The sequence below is a fragment of the Petromyzon marinus genome, chromosome 39 (genome assembly GCF_048934315.1).
Source record: "Petromyzon marinus isolate PM22_M1 ecotype Great Lakes invasive population chromosome 39, UKy_Petmar_22M1.pri1.0, whole genome shotgun sequence".
NCBI lineage: Eukaryota > Metazoa > Chordata > Hyperoartia > Petromyzontiformes > Petromyzontidae > Petromyzon > Petromyzon marinus.
Window position 1 is genome coordinate 5793890 of NC_133705.1, and position 19160 is coordinate 5813049.

Here is a 19160-nt window from a genome sequence, read left to right on the forward strand (position 1 = left end):
TTTATTGTCTAGGAATGTTTTTTTTGTATTGCGTTTTAAAGCATTTATTTAAATTAATTAGTTTTTTGGCATACAGTACGGCACTTATTTCACTTGTGATGGTGTCTATTTTTGGTTTTCCGTGTAGCTTACCCCATTAAATTTCGATTTACCCCATTACTTTGGTAAGTGCTTAAGTTTCGATGATCGTGGTTTTGGAACGTAGCCACCCGCGGATATATTCACGGCTTCCCCTGTACAACTTTGCGGTGATTAGTCAGACCCCCCCCCTCCCTCTATTTCCACCATCCGTCCCATTCTTAATCCCCACTGGCACGGAGACTTCGCGCGGCCCCTTGCGTCGGACTTCGGGTTTGTGTTAACACTGCCGCTTCTGCGTGACCCTTGACCCCCCCACCCCACCTCTCCTCCTCAGCTGGAGTCCGAGTTTGCGAACGTTGCGGGGGAGCAAATCGTGACGGTCGTGCTCATCCGGTAACGACACACGCGCACGGCAACATCCGCGCAACCGCACACACGTGCACAAAGACAAAGGTTCTCCCTCCTCCCCCCCGGCGTAGCCCGCGCAGACCGTCGGGGCAAGTGCTGTCAGCGAGTCTGCGCGGCGCCACGAATGGGTTGGTGGCGGCCGGCCGACCACGCACGGCCCAGTCCTGGCGCTGTTGACACACACGCGTGCGTGCGTGCGTGCCTGCATGCGCGCGGGCACGTACACACACACGGCACCAGGCACTCAACTAAGGCTGAGTCGACATAGGGGAGGGCCCAGGCGGCAATGGAGCTCCCGTAGCGCGGTGGCGCTAACCGCCGCGCCACCGCTCCCCACAGCACACGCGCGCTGTTTGCTGTGTGTCGGCGTTGCTCACGCGAGCGGGCCCTCCCCCCCTCTCTGTCCCCCCCCCGCCCCTCCCAGGCTGGTGTTTGGTCACGTGATGGTGGATGTGGACGTGCAGTCGGAGGGCAACGCGGACGAGGCGCAGGTGGCGGCCGTGCTGTGGCGCGCCGTGCGTGCCGGCGACGTCGCCAACTACCGCGTCTCCACGCAGGGCTACAGCTTCCGGCGCATCGGTCATGGTACGGCACACGAGGGTCGCTCGCCACGGCACGCTCACCAACCACGCCACGCTCACCAACCGCGGCAGGCTCACCAACCACGGCACATTTCACCCTCACCATGGGACACTTACCACGGCGTACTTACCATGGCAGATGAGATGATGATGGAGTCTCCTTGTCGTTGCGTGCGTGATCGTCGCTGCGTGATCGTCACTGTGCGTGATCGTCACTGCGTGTGTGCGGTGCGCGTGTGAAGACGACGAACCGACCCTGCCTCCGTCCGACACCCCGTGGAGTAAGTGCGCGCCGCTGTGCACGCGCGCGTAGCGGCGTGTGCGCTCGTGTGCCGTGGTATGCAGTGGCCCGCTGGCGTGCTCACTGCGTTGCGCAACTCGCGTCCCCTCGCCCCCGTGGGTTTGGTGTGCCGTCGCCTTCTCCCTGTCAATGTTCCCGCACGCGCGTGGTCTCTGCCCTCTCCGTCCTCCTACGCCTGCTCCCATGCTGGGCCTCAGCACAGCGGAGGGATTTGAGGCAAGGTGGCGGCCGTCCATCCGAGCGGTCTTCTTCTCAAAGATGTTCAGGAAGCTGGACGCCAATGTGGAGGTCCTCCTCCTGCAAGCCACGTTTGAAGAAGTGTGTTGCTGTGCGGCCCACCGTTTGGGTTTCATGGCCACAGATCTTCTCCGGCATTTTCTCAGGAGCCCCATTTGTGCGAGGTGGCCATTGAAAATGGCCCACGCGTACGGGCGAGCGCTTATCCAGGCTCGAAAATCCTGCCCAGCCTCCCGCGATCTCACCGGAGATCGGGGGCACCTTCACGGGCGGTTTGCCCGTAAGCTGCTCCTGCTGCTGCTGAGATCTTCGGATCACCTTCTTCTAAAGGACTCTGAGGTCGAGGCGATTAATATGAAGGCTCTCAGTGGCCTAGCCCCACGGTATGTGCAGGAACTGATCCGTGTTCACTCTCCACCGAGGTCCCCGGGATCTTCGCACCCCCTCCCTCGGTGGACTCTGCCTCCTGGAGTGATCGTCGTGGCTTTTCCCACCGTGCAGCTCCCAGACGATGGAACAACGCTTTTGCCTTTCCTGTCTAACGATAGTCGGAGCCGTTCGATATAGTTAGATCTGTCTTGGAATCTCTCACCTCTGTAAACAGGCCCGAGCCCCGTTGCCGAGTTTCGGCGGTTTTCCCAGCAGGATCTGTTTATTTCCCGGATTTCCCTGCGCGGCACGCATTGGCGGGACCCACGGATGAAATGCGCCTTCGCGGATCATAGATTTACGATTGTTCAGGGGAAGATACGCTGAGAGTCCAGCTGTGCAAATTCATCCGACGGGGGGGCCTTGAATCGGCGCCTTCTCCGAGGGCTGCCCAGCGGTATTTGATACGTGGGTGGCATGCCAGGGCCCCCGGGCGCAGGCTGGGCGCCGTGTTTGCCCCTCGTGGTAGCCTGTTAAAAGCTGTCCAACGAGTGGAAGGGGGGAGGGTAAATCTTTGTGCGTACAGTTCACGTGTTGGCAAGGTGCACGTGCGTGCATGTGTCTGCGAGGAACCGGTGGTGCAGCGGTTAGCGCACTGCGTGATGAACCCCGGCCACCCGAGTTTGATTCCCGCTCGCGGCCAACACCGGTGACGATAATCTGAACCACTCCTGGATCTTCCCTAGGTCGACTCAGCGACGAATGAGTACCTGGTGCGGTGTAAACATCGCCACTGTGGAGACGAAGGCGGCTGGGTGTGGTGCTGGTCACCGCACCCACCCCGTCGTGTCACGGTGCTGGCCTTCAGGTTGACTCGGCGTGGAATGAGTACCCGGTGCGGTGTGTACACATCGCCAGTAGGAAGACAAAGGCGGCCGGGCGTGGTGCTGGCTACCCACCTCCTGATGTGCTGTGCCGGCCTTCATAGTTGCTCACTAACAACGATTGCCCCAACAGTCTGTTCAGGCTATACGGGGGATCTTTGTCTTTGTGTGTAGTTGGTGCGTAGTGGTCGTGTAGCGGTGAGCGCGCTGCGCGCCGAACTCGGCGACCCAAGTTCGATTCCCGCTCACGGCCAAAAGCAGTGACGATTATCTGAACCAGTCCCAGGCCTCCCTTTAAGTCGCCTCAGCCATAAATGAGTAACACCGACGCGGTGCGTAAGGCAGCAGCGCTCACATGAGCACCTGGAGCGGTTGTGTTAGCATCGCCACCATGCCGTCCTTCGTAGGTGCTCGCTAAAAGGGCTTGCCCCAATGGCCTGTTACGGCTGGGGATGTGTGTCTGCTTGAACAGTGCTGTATGTGTTCATGCATGCGTGTGTGTGTGTGTTGATGCATGCTTGTTTGTGTTAGTAAAGCCTAATACGATCGTCTGCGTCGTGCGCATGCATGCACGTGCGTGTACCTCGGGGAGCGGTGGCGCAGTGGTTAGCGCACTGCACTGCGAACTCCGCAAACCGTGTTGGGTTCCCACTCATGGGCAACATCGGTGGCGTTCATTTGAACCAGAGCCTGGGCTTCCACTAGATCGACTCAGCCTTAAACACCGGTGCGGTGTGTAAAACAGCAGCACTGGGGAGATAGAGGCTGCTGGGCATGGTGCTGGCCACAACACCCCTCCATAGGCACGCCGTTCCGGCATTCATAGGTGCTGCTCACTAACAGCACTTGCCCGAATAGGCTGTCAAAGGCTATATGGCGAGGGGTGGAAAAATTTGTCTTTGTTTGTACACGTGTTAATAAAGTACGTGTGTGTGCCTGTGTGTACATGCGTGTGTACGTGTGTGCACTTGTGCGCGTGTTCGTTTTGTGTGTGTGCGCGTGTATGCGCGTGTGTACGCGCGTGTGCGTTGCAGCCCCCACGGAGGCCCCGCGTGCGTGTGGGCCGGAGGAGTTTGCATGCGGCTCGGGTGAGTGCATCCCCCTCGACTACGCGTGTGACCGCCGCATGGACTGCGAGGATGACTCGGACGAGAGCAACTGTGGTGCGTAGTCACTCGCTCGCCCGCCCGCCCGTGTCTCCCTGTGTGTCCCTGTGTGCCCCTGTCTGTCCCAGTGTGCCCGCGTCTGCCCCTTTGTATCCCAGTGTGTCCCTTTGAGTGTCTGGTGTGTCCCTGTGAGTGTCTGTGCGTGTCTTTGTGTCCCTGTGTGTCCCTGTGTCTGCGTGCGTGCGTCTTTGTTGTGTCTTTGTGTTGTTGTGCGGGTCTCTGCGTGCCCCCTGCGCGTGTGTCCGTGTGCACCCCTGCGCGTGCCCCTCTGCACGTGCCCCTGCGTACCCGTCGCTGTGGACGTACCGTGTGCGTGACCCCGTGTCTAACCGGGAGCACGTGTCTCTGCGCGCTGTCTCTTATTCTGCCTGCCGCCGTCCCGGAGACAGCGCCAAGGTAAGAGACCCGAGCACCGCCACTCAGACACTCCCAGCGCACCGCACGGTGCACCATGCTTCCTGGGGTCTCCTCCTCATTCTGACGAGGAGCGGATCCTCGGGGAGGAGGGGTGGGCAGGGGGGGTGAATGGTGGCGCCCCCCCCCCGCCCCCCGCCCCCCAAATAATCAATATTTCTTGATTGATATTTACTGGAGAAAATAAATACATTGATTGTTTGTATGAATGTCGTGCCCTGTTTGATAAGTTTGACATTTCAGGACAGCCGCCACCCACCCCCATCACCCCCCTTTCCTCCCCCCCCCCCAGAAAAAAAAATCCGCCTCTGCCCGCTCATGTAGAGTTCATCTCACGTCGTGATGAATATGTTCCGGGCTGTGCAGAGCGGCCCCGATCGTGCCTCAGGGTGCCGCGGTGGCGAGATGTTAACTACCTCGCCTGGTATACAGGGGGTCGTGGGTAGATCCCGACCCTGACGCCTGTATATGTGGAGTTTGCACGTTCGCATGGACTTAACTTCGGGTCTTCCGCTTTTTCCCTACACATTTAGAATCATCATGCGTTTACAATAGTTGCCTACTATAAATGTCCACATTATGATAAGCCACTTCGTTGAGCTATGATTTGTGGCCAGGTCGCTTCTGAAATGGAGCTGCATAGCTCAGTTGGGCCTTACCCAGTAAATAAACAAATAGTTCCGTGGTTTTAGTCACGCTCCCGCGAACCCGACGGCTCGTTTCAGATTCCCGAACCTCTCTCGGCACCCACTCACGAGTCGATCCGACATTCTGGCAAGCCGGCTGACCAGACACCGAATGTCGGTTGCGTCAACTCCAGAGTTTTGTTTGCGTAGCACCGACGCTGCACCCGGCAGGAGGCCGTCCATCTCTTTTAGTTTGACGTGGCGGAGTGGAGGGACACGCGTGTGGCAAGGAGACGAACCGTCCGCTTCACGAACTCATCGCGCTCCCATCGAGCCATTCCGGATTCCGACGAGTCGTGCGGATTCCGCGGGAGCCCCTTTCCGCATCTTGCCAAGCCGTCGTCCCAGACCCCCCCCCCCTCACGCCGAGTCGTTCATGGCCGCCGTCTCCCCCCCCACCCCCCCCCCCCCACCGCAGCCATCACGGCAGAGCCCACCCCCCCTCCCGCCGTCGTGCTGCCCCCGGCTGTTGTACCCGGCCTTCCCGAGCACCCTCCTAGCCGGCCCGTCGTCAGGCCCGTCGTCACGCCCCCTCCGCCGCCGTCGCCGCCGACGCCGCCGCCTCCGCCGCCGCCGCCGCTGACGCCTCCACCGCCTCCGCCGCCGACGCGCCCCCAGGTCCCCCACACCGCGGCACCCGTGCCGCCCCCCTCGGTCGCTCGCCCGTGCCGCGTCGAGGAGGCGGTTTGCGGCAATGGGCAGTGCGTTCCGCGGGACTACCTGTGCGACGGGGAGAAGGACTGCACCGACGGGAGCGACGAGATGGCCTGCGGTGAGGGCGACGGCCCCCCCCCCCCCCCCCCACCCCCGGCCGTCGTAAGGCCTTGCCGAGGCTGTTGGGGCAAGGTTAGCGTGCGGCACCTTCGAAGGCCGGCGCGGCGCGCCAGGCGAGCCGGTGGTGTAGCCGTGAAAAAAAAAGAACTCCGCTCCAGCCGCCGCCACCCCAGTTCCGACGCTTACACACGCCGCACGTCGGTACGCAATTAAGGCCAAGTTGACCTAGGGGAGGCCCAGGACCGGTTCGGATGTTCGGCACCGGCGGTGGCCGTGAGCGTGATTGGAACTCGGGACGCTGTATGTGAACAACTGCAGTTTCCACTCCCCTTAACACATGGACACACAAAGATTCCTCATGTAGTCAGACTGTTGGGGCAAGTGCTGTTAGCGAGCAGCTATGAAGGCCGGACGGCACACGAGGGGGTGGGTGGCCAGCATCACGCCCGACCGCCTTTGTCTTCCCAGTGGCGATGTTTACACACCGCACCAGGTACTCATTCGAGGCTGAGTCGACCTAGGGGAGGCCCAGGACCAGTTTAGAGAAACGTCGCCGGTAATGGCCGTGAGCGGGAATCGAACCCGGGTTGCCGTGTTCGTAGCGCAGCGCGCTAACCGCTACACGAACGCTAACACACAGACAGACATGTGTGCACGGACGCTCTGGTGTTGCTTACGTGCTCACAAGCCGCGTGCGTTGCCCGCAGCCACCGCCTCCCCGTGCGAACCCAACGAGTTCCGGTGCCAGAACGGACGCTGCGCGCTCAAGCTGTGGCGCTGCGACGGAGACAACGACTGTGGGGACAACTCGGACGAGGACGTCTGCCGTGAGGGTCGCACTGGGGACACGCGGGGGGACGCGGGGCGACGCGGGGGGGAGACGCGGGGGGGAGATGCGGGGACACACGGGGGGACGCGAGGGGGGCTGCGAAGGAACACGCTGTTACGGACACGCCGGGACTCACGGGACGCCACGGGTGGATGCACGAGGAACTTGTGTGTGTGTGTGTGTGCCTGTGTGCGTGTGCAGCGACGCGGGGCCCGTACGACCGCTGTGCCCCGGAGCAGTTCTCGTGCGCGTCGCGCGACCAGTGCATCCCGGCGAGCTACCAGTGCGACGAGGAGCGCGACTGCCGCGACGGCTCCGACGAGAACGACTGCCGTGAGTGACGATGCTCACGCGCGCGCGTTTCACTGAGCACGTGGCACGCACGAGTCCACGCAGACGCGCGCGCGCGCTCACCCACACACACACACACACACGTTGAAACCTGCACATCCGGACCGCCACGCTGCCTGGTGCCGGCACGCCGGAGCACGCGTGAAGAGCGTCCACGCCGCGTCGGTGAAATGGCCGATCTGTTCCAGCGCCCGCACCAACTGCGATGTGCGGCAAGCAAGGGGGCTTTGAGACGCACCCCGTAGCGAGCGTGCGGGAAGCGGGAGCGGGGACGGTTCGCACCCCGCGCCGCGTGGCCCCGGCTGCGGGGAGTCAAAACGCGGCCGGGCGCGGCTGCCGCTCCCTCGCGGCACTCGCCCCCGACGGTCCGTCGAAGGCCACCCGGGGGATCTTTGTCTTCTCGCTCAGGCCCCCCGCAGGTGGTGACGCCGCCGGCGGACATGGTGATGGTGTCGCGGGGGGACTCGGTGACGCTCACCTGCGAGGCCGTGGGGGTGCCCACGCCGCTCATCACCTGGAGGCTCAACTGGGGGCACGTGCCCGCCAGCAGCCGGTACGTGGCGGGTTGCGGTACGCGCGGACGGGTACGTGCGGACGGTTACGCGCAGACGGGTACGTGCGGATGGGTACGCGCGGACGGGTACGTGCGGACGGGTACGCGCGGACGGGTGCGCACAGTTGGATCCGAGCGACTCGCTATACGGAGATGAGTTTCCAGACTCACATGTTCGCAATCGGGGCAATGTTGTTTGCAGCTGATCTTGTTTGGCCAATACCAGTTACGTATTTATTTTTAATTTGTATTTTACCAGTTAAGGCCCACTGAGTTACGTAGCTCTTTCTCAGGAGCGACCTGGCCACAAGCGATAGCCCAACGAGGCGGCCTATCGTGTAGCAGCCAAATATTCTAAACGCGTGATGTTGTTGATTCTAAATGTGGAGGGAAAAACCGGAGGGGCCGCAGAAAAATCCACGCGACCACGGGGAGCAAACTCCAAATATACAGCAGCAGCAGGCGTCAGGGTCGGGATCGAACCCACGACCTCCTGTATACCAGGCGAGGTAGTTAACATCTCATAGCCACGGTGATGATGATGAGAGAGAGAGACACGCAAACTCCAAATATACAGCAGCAGCAGGCGTCAGGGTCGGGATCGAACCCACGACCTCCTGTACACCAGGCGAGGTAGTTAACATCTCCTAGCCACCGTGATGATGAGAGAGAGAGAGAGACACGCAAACTCCAAATATACAGCAGCAGGGCGTCAGAGTTGGGATTGAACCCACGACCTCCTGTATACCAGGCGAGGTAGTTAACATCTCCTAGCCACCGCGGCGCCCCCACACACTCAGCCACACTCGCTCGCACACAACAACGACCGCCGTTCGCCACTAGGAGGTGACGTCACCACCAGGCTAGGTGCAACTTGAGGCCACGTGAAGTGTCGAAGGCTCACTGCCGGCAGGAGGTTTTGCACGCTCGCACTCCGCAGCAGAACAGCGGGAGAACAACCACTCCACACAGGAAGGCGCCCGGGTCGGGATTCAAATCACGACACCTCGCTGTGACGCACGGAGCGTCGCCACCGTGCCACCGTCACCCTGCCGCCCGTGTGAACATGCGCGTGTGTTGCGTGCATGTGCGCGTGCGCGCTTGTGTGCATGCGTGCGTGCGTGTGCATGCGTGGCGGGTTTAACGGAACATTGATATCCACGCGATCTAACCCAAAAACACCTCTACTGTGTGGATGCGTGTGTTGCGTACGTGTTCGTGTGTGCGCACGTGTCTACGTGTGTGCGTGCGTGCGCGTCTGTACGTGTGTGGACGCGTGTGCGTGTGCACGCGTGTGCGCGTGTACGTGCGCGTGTGTACGTGTGTGCGTGCACGTGTGGGCGTTTGTGCAGGGTGTCGATGAGCTCGGAGAACGGGCAGGGCGTGCTGGTGCTGCGTGACGTCAAGGACTCGGACCAGGGCGCCTACACGTGCGAGGCCATCAACGCCAAGGGCATGATCTTCGGCATCCCCGACGCCGTGCTCGTCGTCAAGGGCGACACCGGTGCCTCCTCCTCACACCTCCTCCTCAAACCTCATCCTCCTCCCTCCTCCTCCTCGCTCCTCAAACCTCCTCCTCACACCTTCTTTCTCCTCCTCCTTGTGTCGAGGTGTGGGAGCTGTGTGTGTGTGTCGAGGTGTGGGAGCTGTGTGTGTGTGTCGCGGTGTGGGAGCTGTGTGTGTGTGTGTCGAGGTGTGGGAGCTGTGTGTGTGTGTCGAGGTGTGTGTGGAGGTGTGGGAGCCGTGTGTGTGTGTCGAGGTGTGTGTGTGTCGAGGTGTGTGTGTGTGTGTGTCGAGGTGTGTGTGTGTGTGTGTCGAGGTGTGGGAGCCGAGTGTGTGTGTGTCGAGGTGTGGGAGACGTGTGTGTGTGTGTGTGTCGAGGTGTGGGAGCCGTGTGTGTGTGTGTGTCGAGGTGTGTGTGTGTGTGTGTGTCGAGGTGTGTGTGTGTGTGTCGAGGTGTGTGTGTGTGGAGGTGTGTGTGTGTGTGTCGAGGTGTGTGTGTGTGTGTGTCGAGGTGTGTGTGTGTGTCGAGGTGTGTGTGTGTGTGTGTCGAGGTGTCTGTGTGTGTGTGTGTCGAGGTGTGTGTGTGTGTGTCGAGGTGTGTGTGTGTGTGTCGAGGTGTGTGTGTGTGTGTCGAGGTGTGTGTGTGTGTGTGTGTCGAGGTGTGTGTGTGTGTGTGTCCGTGCGCCCCAGGCCCGTGCGGGGAGGGCCAGTACAACTCGGTGGCGAGGGAGCGTGCCGAGTGTCTCCGCTGCTTCTGCTTCGGCGTCACCAACGCCTGCGAGAGCACGCGGCGCCACCGCTCGCAGATCACGCTGCGCTTCACCGAGCCCGACGACCAGAAGGGTGAGGGGCGCCGCGCCGCGTGCATGCGCGCCGTGCCACCGCCGCGGGCGCATGTGCCGTCGAGACGCGCACTGCCCACGAAGCTTGGCGGTGTTTGTCTTTTTTTTCGGTGAGTGAGTGGGTTATCGAGTGAGTGGGTGAGTGTGTAAGTGAGTGGGTGAGTGAGTGGGTAGGTGAGTGAGTGGGTGGGTGAGGGGAGTGAGTGAGTTGGTTAGTGTGTAAGTGAGTGGGTGAGTGGATGGGTAGGTGAGTGAGTGGGTAGGTGAGTGAATGGGTTATCGAGTGAGTTGGTGAGTGTGTAAGTGAGTGGGTGAGTGAGTGGGTAGGTGAGTGAGTGGGTGGGTGAGGGGAGTGAGTGAGTTGGTTAGTGTGTAAGTGAGTGGGTGAGTGGATGGGTAGGTGAGTGAGTGAGTGGGTGAGTGAGTGAGTGGGTGAGTGAGTGGGTGGGTGAGCAAGTGGGTGAGTGAGTGAGTGAGTGGGTGAGTGAGTGGGTAGGTGAGTGAGTGAGTAGGTGAGTGAGTGGGTGAGTGAGTGGGTAGGTGAGTGAGTGAGTAGGTGAGTGGGTGGGTGGGAGTGAGTGGGTGGGAGAGTGTGTCATTGGGTTATGGGGAGCGGTGGTGCAGCGGTTATTGTGCCGCGCTACGAATCCGGCGACCCAAGTTCGATTCCCACTCACGGCCACCACCAGTGGCGAATATCAGAACTGATCCCCTAGATCGACTCAGCCTAAAATAAGCACCTGGTGCGGTGTGTAAACATCGCCACTGGGGAGACAAAGGCGGTCAAGCGTGGTGCTGGCCACCCACCCCCCCGTGTGCCGTACCGGCCTTCATAGGTGCTCACTAACATCACTTGCCCCAATAGTCTGTTCAAGCTATAGGGGGGATCTTTGTCTTTTTGACTGGGTGAGTAGGTGAGTAAGTAAGTGGGTGAGTGAGAGAGTGAGTGAGAGGGTGAGTGAGTAGGTGAGTAAGTAAGTGGGTGAGTGAGAGGGTGAGTGAGTGGGTGAGTGAGAGGGTGATTGGGTAAGTAAGTGGGTGAGTGAGAGGTTGAGTGAGTAGGTGAGTAAGTGGGTGAGTGAGAGGGTGAGTGAGTAGGTGAGTGAGTAGGTGAGTAAGTAAGTGGGGAGTGAGAGGGTGAGTGAGTAGGTGGGTGAGTAAGTGGTTGAGTGAAAGGGTGAGTGAGAGGGTGATTGAGTAAGTAAGTGGGTGAGTGAGTAGGTGAGTGAGTAGGTGAGTAAGTAAGAGGGTGAGTGAGTAGGTGAGTGAGTAAGTGGGTGAGTGAGAGGGTGAGTGAGAGGGTGAGTGAGTAGGTGAGTAAGTAAGTGGGTGAGTGAGAGGGTGAGTGAGAGGGTGAGTGAGTGAGAGCGTGAGTGAGAGGGTGAGAGGGTGAGTGAGAGGGTGAGTGAGTAGGTGAGTAAGTAAGTGGATGAGTGAGGGGGTGAGTGAGTAGGTGAGTGAGTAGGTGAGTGAGTAAGTGGATAAGTGAGAGGGTGAGTGAGTAGGTGAGTGAGTAGGTGAGTGAGTAAGTGGGTGAGTGAGAGGGTGAATGAGTAGGTGAGTGAGTAGGTGAGTAAGTAAGTGGGTGAGTGAGTAGGTGAGTGAGTAGATGAGTGAGTAAGTGGGTGTGTGAGAGGTTGAGAGGGTGATTGAGCGAGCGAGCGGTTTCACGACTTGCCAACGAGTGCTGCATCCGCCGGCCATCTCGGTCAATCGACCCATAATGCCTGGAGTCTGTCCCGTGGCCTCCTGTCAGCACGTGGCGGCCTCAAAGTGCACCTAGCCTGGCACAAGCTAACGCGGGGGCATCTGTTGTTGTTGTCATCATCGTGCGCCGCGGCAGGGGTGAACGTGACGATGCGGAGCTCCATGTCCCAGCCGCTGCTCGCCGCCACGCAGATCATGGTGGACGGAGAGAGCGGCTACTTCCAGCTCGTCGACCTCTCTCGACATTTCCGCACCGTCGAGTCCTTCTGGGAGCTGCCCGGCCAGTTCCTGGGCAACAAGGTGACCGTCCGAGGGAGACCCACAAGGCCACTCTTGCCCCGCCCTCGCCCCGCCCATACCCCACCCTCGCCCCGCCCATACCCCACCCTCGCCTCGCCCATACCCCACCCCAAGCCATGCCCCACCGAAACCCCACCCACGCCCCGCCCCCCCCCATCCTCGCCCCACCCCCCGCCCACGCCCCGCCCACGCCCCGCCCACGCCCCGCCCACGCCCCGCCCACGCCCCGCCCACGCCCCGCCCACGCGCGTGAGTGTGTGTGTGTGTTCGGTGGGGAGCGCTAAGAACCCAGCGACCCGAGTTCGACTCCTGCTCACGGCCACCAGCACCAGTGACGATTATCCGAACCGTTCCTGGGCCTCCCCTGGGTCGACTTAGCCGCAAAAGAGTGCCTGGTGTGGTGTGTTAACATCGCCGCTGGAGAGACAAAGGCGGCCCGGAGTTGGTGCCGGCCGCCCACCCCCACGTGTGCCGCCCCTCATTCACAGGTGCTGCCCGCAGGCTGTTGAAGGCTATGCGGTGGATTTTTGTCTTTCGCGCGCATGCAGATTGGCTCGTACGGCGGCTCCCTGCGCTTCAAGATCCGCTACAGCGTGGGGCGCGTGAACCAGCTGAGCGTGCCGTTGCGGCCCGACGTGCTTCTCAAGGGGGGCGGCCGCACGCTCGCGTACCGCCCCCGCAGCGCCACGCAGGCGGGGGCCCACAACGACCTCTCCATCCTCTTCATCGAGGTGCCGCTCGGCCCCCGCGCGATCACGACGACGACGACGACGGGGGTGGGGGGGGGGGGGGTGGGGTGGTGGTTTCAGCTGCGTGTAAATCCCGATTGAGTTGCGGTTTGTGGTAAATTTTCGAATTTGGACCCTGACGCCGGGGGGCAACTCTCGCGAATGGCGAAGTGGGTGACGCCTCGTCGTCGTCGTCGTCGTCGTCACAGCGGCAGTAGCCATCGGCGTTACGCACGGTACATGAACGCAGTATTAACCGGGGCGGCCGCCGCTGGATTCGAACCGTGAACCTCGGCGGCAGGGAGGCGCGGTGGTCACGCCCGCGCCTCGCAGCTAGAAGGGCCTGGGTTCCAATCCCCACTCGGGCGCCTTCCCGTGCGGGGTTTGTCTGCGTTGACGCGTGTCGGTGTCGACTTTTCTCGACGTGTGCGGGTGTCTCTTGTCTGCTCATGTTTGTCGACGTGCTGCTGATGTGTGTTGGCCTCTCGATGTCTCTCGATGTTTGTCAGTGTCTCATGTGTGTCGACACGTGTCTCGATGTCGACTCGTGTCTTGGTGTCTGTGTGTCACGGTGTCTCTGTGTCTCGGTGTGTGGCTTGGTGTCGTGGTGTCTCGGTGTCTCGATGCGTGTCTTGGTGTCTGGGTGTCTCTGTGTCTCGATGCGTGTCTTGGTATCTGTGTGTCTCGGTGTCTGGGTGTCTCGATGCGTGTCTTGGTGTCTGGGTGTCTCTGTGTCTCGATGCGTGTCTTGGTGTCTGTGTGTCTCGGTGTCTGTGTCTAGATGCGTGTCTTGGTGTCTGCATGTCGTGGTGTCTGGGTGTCTCAATGCGTCAGGGTGTCGCGGTGTCTCTGTGTCTCGATGCGTGTCTTGGTGTCTGCATGTCGTGGTGTCTGGGTGTCTAGATGCGTGTCGATGCGTCTGGGTGTCTCTGTGTCTCGATGCGTGTCGATGCGTCTGGGTGTCTCTGTGTCTCGATCCGTGTCTTGGTGTCTTGGTGTCTGCGTGTCTGGGTGTCTCTGTGTCTCGATGCGTGTCGATGCGTCTGGGTGTCTGCGCCGCGTGCCGACGTCTCTCGGTGTCGTGCGCTGGCGCAGGAGAACTGGCAGCACGAGGGCAGCGGTCGCGCCGTCACGCGGGAGGAGCTGCTCATGACGCTCGTGAACCTGGAGGGGATCCTCATCAAGACCGTGTACGATGACAAGATGGTGAGCGTGGGCCTGGCCGACATCGCCATGGACACGGCCATCACCACCACCACGAGCCTGGGCCCCGCATACGCCGTCGAGGAGTGCAGGTGGAGCATGCCAGACACAGCACGGACACAGCACGGACACAGCACTGACACAGCACGGACACAGCACGGACACAGCACTGACACAGTACGGACGCAGCACGGACACAGCACGGACACAGCACGGACACAGCACGGACAAAGCACTGACACAGCACGGACACCGCACGGACACCGCACGGACACCGCACGGACACAGCACAGACACAGCACAGACACAGCCCGGACACAGCACGGACACAGCACGGACACCGCACGGACACCGCACGGACACCGCACGGACACAGCACGGACACAGCACGGATACAGCACGGACACAGCACGGACACAGCACGGACACCGCACGGACACCGCACGGACACCGCACGGACACCGCACGGACACAGCACGGATACAGCACGGACACCGCACGGACACCGCACGGACACCGCACGGATACAGCACGGATACAGCACGGATACAGCACGGACACAGCACGGACACCGCACGGACACCGCACGGATACAGCACGGACACCGCACGGACACCGCACGGATACAGCACGGACACCGCACGGACACCGCACGGACACAGCACGGATACAGCACGGACACAGCACGGACACCGCACGGACACAGCACTGACAAAGCACTGACACAGCACGGACACAGCACGGATACAGCACGGACACCGCACGGACACCGCACGGACACAGCACTGACAAAGCACTGACACAGCACGGACACCGCACGGACACCGCACGGACACCGCACGGACACAGCACGGACACAGCACGGATACAGCACGGACACAGCACGGACACAGTACGGACACAGCACGGATACAGCACGGATACAGCACGGATACAGCACGGATACTGAACGGACACCGCACGGACACAGCACAGACAGAGCACGGACACAGCACGGACACAGCACGGACACCGCACGGATACTGCACGGACACCATAGAAACCACAACTCGGCATTAAACGAGTACCTGGTGCTGTGCGTAAACATCAGCAACTGGGGATACAAAGGTGGCCGGGTGTCGTGCTGCCCACACAACCTCTCTGCCAGAGGTGCTCGCTAGCAGCACTTGTTGATGTATGTTACTCAGGAAAGAGAGAGGACAGACTGTACACAGAGAGACGCCCACAGTCGGGGGGAGCGAACCCAGACGCGTTTGTTTGTTCACCCGGAAACCTCGCCGAGTCTCAAGGCTCCCTCTCAGGAGGGTCCTGCTAGATTTCCAGCCAGTAGTGGGCTTGGGGGGGGGAGCGATGTTGCCGTCGTGTGGCCCCTTACAGCCTTTACAGCCTGTTCAGGCTATACGGGGGATCACTGCCTCTGTACACGTGTGTAAACGCGTTTGTTTGTTCACCCGGAAACCTCGCCGAGTCTCAAGGCTCCCTCTCAGGAGGGTCCTGCTAGATTTCCAGCCAGTAGTGGGCTTGGGGGGGGGGAGCGATGTTGGCGTCGTGTGGCCCCTTACAGCCTTTACAGCCTGTTCAGGCTATACGGGGGATCACTGCCTCTGTACACGTGTGTAAACGCGTGTACGTGTGTGTGTGTACGTGTGGGAGCGGTGGTGTAGTGGTTAGCGCTATGCTGCGCTATAAACCCGGCGACCCGTGTTCGATTCCCGCTCACGGCCAACACCAGTGACGATTATCTGAACCGGTCCCGGGCCTCCCCTAGGTCGACTCAGCCTCAAATGAGTACTTGATGCGGTGTGTAAACATCGCCACTGGGGAGACAAAGGCGGTCGGCCGTAGTGCTGGCCACCCACCCCCTCGTGTGCCGTTCCAGCTTTCATAGGTGCTCGCTAACAGCACTTGCCCCTACAGTCTGTTAAGGCTATACGGGGGATCTTTGTCTTTGTACACGTGTGTAAACACGTGTGTGTACGTGTGTGTGTGTACATGTGTGTGTGTACATGTGTGTGTGTACGTGTGTGTGTGTGTGTGTACGTGTGTGTGCGTGTACATGTGTGTGTGTACGTGTGTGTGTGTGTGTACGTGTGTGTGTGTGTACGTGTGTGTGCAGGTGCCCCCCGGGCTACACGGGCCTATCGTGCGAGCAGTGCGCTCCGGGATTTTCGCGGGTCCACTCCGGCCTTTACCTGGGAACCTGCGCCGGGTGCAGCTGCCACGGCCACGCGACCGCGTGTGACGAGCGCACGGGCGAGTGTCTGGTGAGCGGCACCCGGCGGCACGCTCGCTCGCACACACACACACGCTCGCTCGCACACACACACACATTCGCTCGTACACACACACGTTCGCACACACACACACATTCGCACACACACACACACGCTCGCTCGCACACACACACACACGCTCGCTCGTACACACACACACGTTCGCTCACACACACACGCTCGCTCGTACACACACACACACGCTCGCTCGTACACACACGCTCGCTCATACACACACACACACACGCTCGCTCATACACACACACGCTCGCTCGTACACACACACGCTCGCTCATACACACACACACGCTCGCTCGTACACACACACACACACGCTCGTACACACACACACACGCTCGCTCATACACACAGGCAGGTTCAATAGACTCCTGCGCGGACACAAGGTCGCTTGTCCACCCGCTGACACACATACACACAAAGTGTACGCTCCCCCGTAGAGCCCTTAACAGACTCTTGGAGCAAGTGTTGGCGAGCACCCGTTAAGGCCGCCACAGAGCACGAAGGGGCCGTGAGTCCACAAGGTCACTCGCACGCTCACGCCCCTCCCCCGTGTCTCCCCCCCCGTGCCCCCCGGTAGAGCTGCCAGCACAACACGGAGGGGGCGCGCTGCGATCGTTGCCGGGCGGGCTTCGTGGGGGACCCCACGCGCGGGACCCCCACCGACTGCCAGCCGTGCCCCTGCCCCTTCACGGGGCCCCCCAACCGGTGCGCGAATGCACGCACGCACGCACGTGCATGCGTGCGTGCGTGTGCATCCACACACACGCATGCACGCACGCACGCACACACGTGCGCGCACACAAGCGTGTACACAATGACTCACACGCACACTCACGTGACAAAGATCCCCCCGTATGAAAGTATGTATGTTGAACTTCGTGGTGGAGCGCGGCGGAGCGCGGCGGAGCGTGCTGCATTGTGCTGTATCATAGTGGATCGCCGTTGATGGTGGTGGGTCGTGTGGCCCGGTGCAGGTTCTCCCAGACGTGCTTCCTGGACAGCGACGGGCGCCCGACGTGCGACGCCTGCGCCCCGGGATACGTGGGGAGGCGCTGCGACCGGTGCGCGTCGCTCGCTCACGCACGCACGCACAAAGATCCCCGTGCAGCCTCAAGCCGACTGACGGGGCAAGGGCCGTTAGCGAGCACCTCCGAAGGCCGCCACGGCAGACCTACGAGGGGGCAGTGTGGCTCGGCGCCACGTCCGACCGCCTTTGTCCTCCCGGCGCTGACGTTTACACGCCGCGCCGGGTGCTCGTTGAATGCTATTTCGTTATAGGGGAGGCCCAGGACGGGTTTGAGATGATTGCCGCTGATGTCGGCCGACCCGGGACTCGAACAGAGATGGCCGGGTTATTGCAGGGGCGGTGCGCTAACCATTGCGCCGCCCCTCCACGCACGCACCGACGGGGATGTCTGGGGCGCTGTACGGGGCGATGACCCTAACGTGACCCCCCCCCCTCACCTCCTCCCCTCCCCCCTGCTCTAGCTGCGCGCCCGGCTACGAGGGAAACCCGACGTCGCACGGGGGGACCTGCCAGAGTGAGTGACAGCACTGGAGACACGGGGGGCGGGGGTGTATGGGGGGCCTGGGATATATGGGAATGCTGGGACGTGGGGATATGCCTCTTATTTTCTTTGGAACTGCTTTTTGTGTTTAGTTTGTCGTCCTTACCCCCGCACCTCCGGTTAGCGCGGTTGGCTACGTACAGTGCAAAAGAAGTTCAATCAACATATGAAGAGACGGGGACATGGAGATATGATGACATGGTGACATGGGGACGTGGAGACGTGAGGACGTGGGGCCATGATGACGCTGACGCAGGGGTGCGGACGCCAGCCCTCTCACCTCCGTTATCCCCGACGGCTGACGTCAGCCTTCCCCTGAGATCTCTCCAACCTCTTATCTCTGCGTTGCCCCCTGCCCCCTCACCCCTGACCTCTGACCCCTGTTATGTGCCCCCTAGGGGAGGAGGGTCATTGTGACCGCCGGGGCAGCCTCTCTCTGCAGCCCATCGGAGGGCAGTGTCTTTGCAAGGTGAGTCGGTGCTGCAGTCCCTCGGTCCCGTCTCCGCATGGGCGGCGCCATGATGATGACGACGACGATGATTCCAACGATGACGAAGATGATGACGGTGGCGCAACCGCAGCTCCGCCCGTCAGACAATCCGGGGGCTGAGCCTCGCTGGGCACTTCAGCGAGCGTCTCTGCTAGGGAGATAAATAAGCAGCTCCATGCACTGCCGGGACCTCTGGAGAGTTTCGCATCGGCAGAAGCGGTGGCGATCGCACCCAGTGGATTTCGCTTCAGGATCTGGAAGAGTAACTCAGTGCATTGCTAGAACTTGTAGGTAATCGCTCGGTCAGTGCGGCACGGGCTGGCGATCACTCGGTGGGGTTTCTCTTCAGGAGCTAGAGGAGTGACTCGGTGCCTTGCTAGAACTTGTGCATTTCTGTTGATCTCCTCCAATGCAGATTTGGCTGATGACACATCCACAGGCCTAAAGCGGCGCCGATGGTGATGTAAATAAAAGTAAACCATTTTTTGTATTTACCAGCTAAAGCCCACTGAGCTATTTAGCTCTTTTTCATAAGCGGCCTGGCCACAAATGATAGCTCAACGAAGTGGCTTATCATCAACATCATCATGTGGAAATGTATAGCAGCCAAAATCCTATAAACGTGTGATGTTGATTCTAAATGTGGAGGGAAAAACCGGAGGGCCTGGAGAACAATCCACGCAGCCACGGGGAGAGAGACACGCAGACTCCAAATATGCAGGTGTTAGGGTCGGGGTCGAACCCACGACATCCCGCATACCAGGCGAGCTAGTTAACATCTCCTAGCCGCCGATGGTGCGGACCGCAGGGGAGGGGGCGGCGCCGGCCTCTCGGAGCTCCGGACGGAACGGCCGGCCGGCCCTCCGCTGGTGCCGCTCTCTGCGGCCAGGG

General features: G+C 60.9%; 1 protein-coding gene across 10 annotated transcripts in view; it reads left to right on the top strand.

Annotated features, from left to right (window-relative positions):
• Positions 1–19160, top strand: part of HSPG2 (heparan sulfate proteoglycan 2) — a 217452-nt gene that overhangs the window by 98950 nt on the left and 99342 nt on the right. For all 10 annotated transcript variants that reach the window (XM_076072845.1, XM_076072848.1, XM_076072846.1 and 7 more), the window contains exons 5-21: positions 416–474; positions 914–1074; positions 3896–4024; positions 5546–5899; positions 6609–6728; positions 6932–7063; positions 7490–7634; positions 8987–9138; positions 9828–9980; positions 11823–11986; positions 12535–12717; positions 13810–14009; positions 16034–16181; positions 16789–16916; positions 17186–17272; positions 17700–17752; positions 18178–18248. In XM_076072845.1, the coding sequence (XP_075928960.1) occupies positions 416–474; positions 914–1074; positions 3896–4024; positions 5546–5899; positions 6609–6728; positions 6932–7063; positions 7490–7634; positions 8987–9138; positions 9828–9980; positions 11823–11986; positions 12535–12717; positions 13810–14009; positions 16034–16181; positions 16789–16916; positions 17186–17272; positions 17700–17752; positions 18178–18248 (2439 nt within the window). The remainder of the gene's footprint in view (positions 1–415; positions 475–913; positions 1075–3895; positions 4025–5545; positions 5900–6608; positions 6729–6931; positions 7064–7489; positions 7635–8986; positions 9139–9827; positions 9981–11822; positions 11987–12534; positions 12718–13809; positions 14010–16033; positions 16182–16788; positions 16917–17185; positions 17273–17699; positions 17753–18177; positions 18249–19160) is intronic.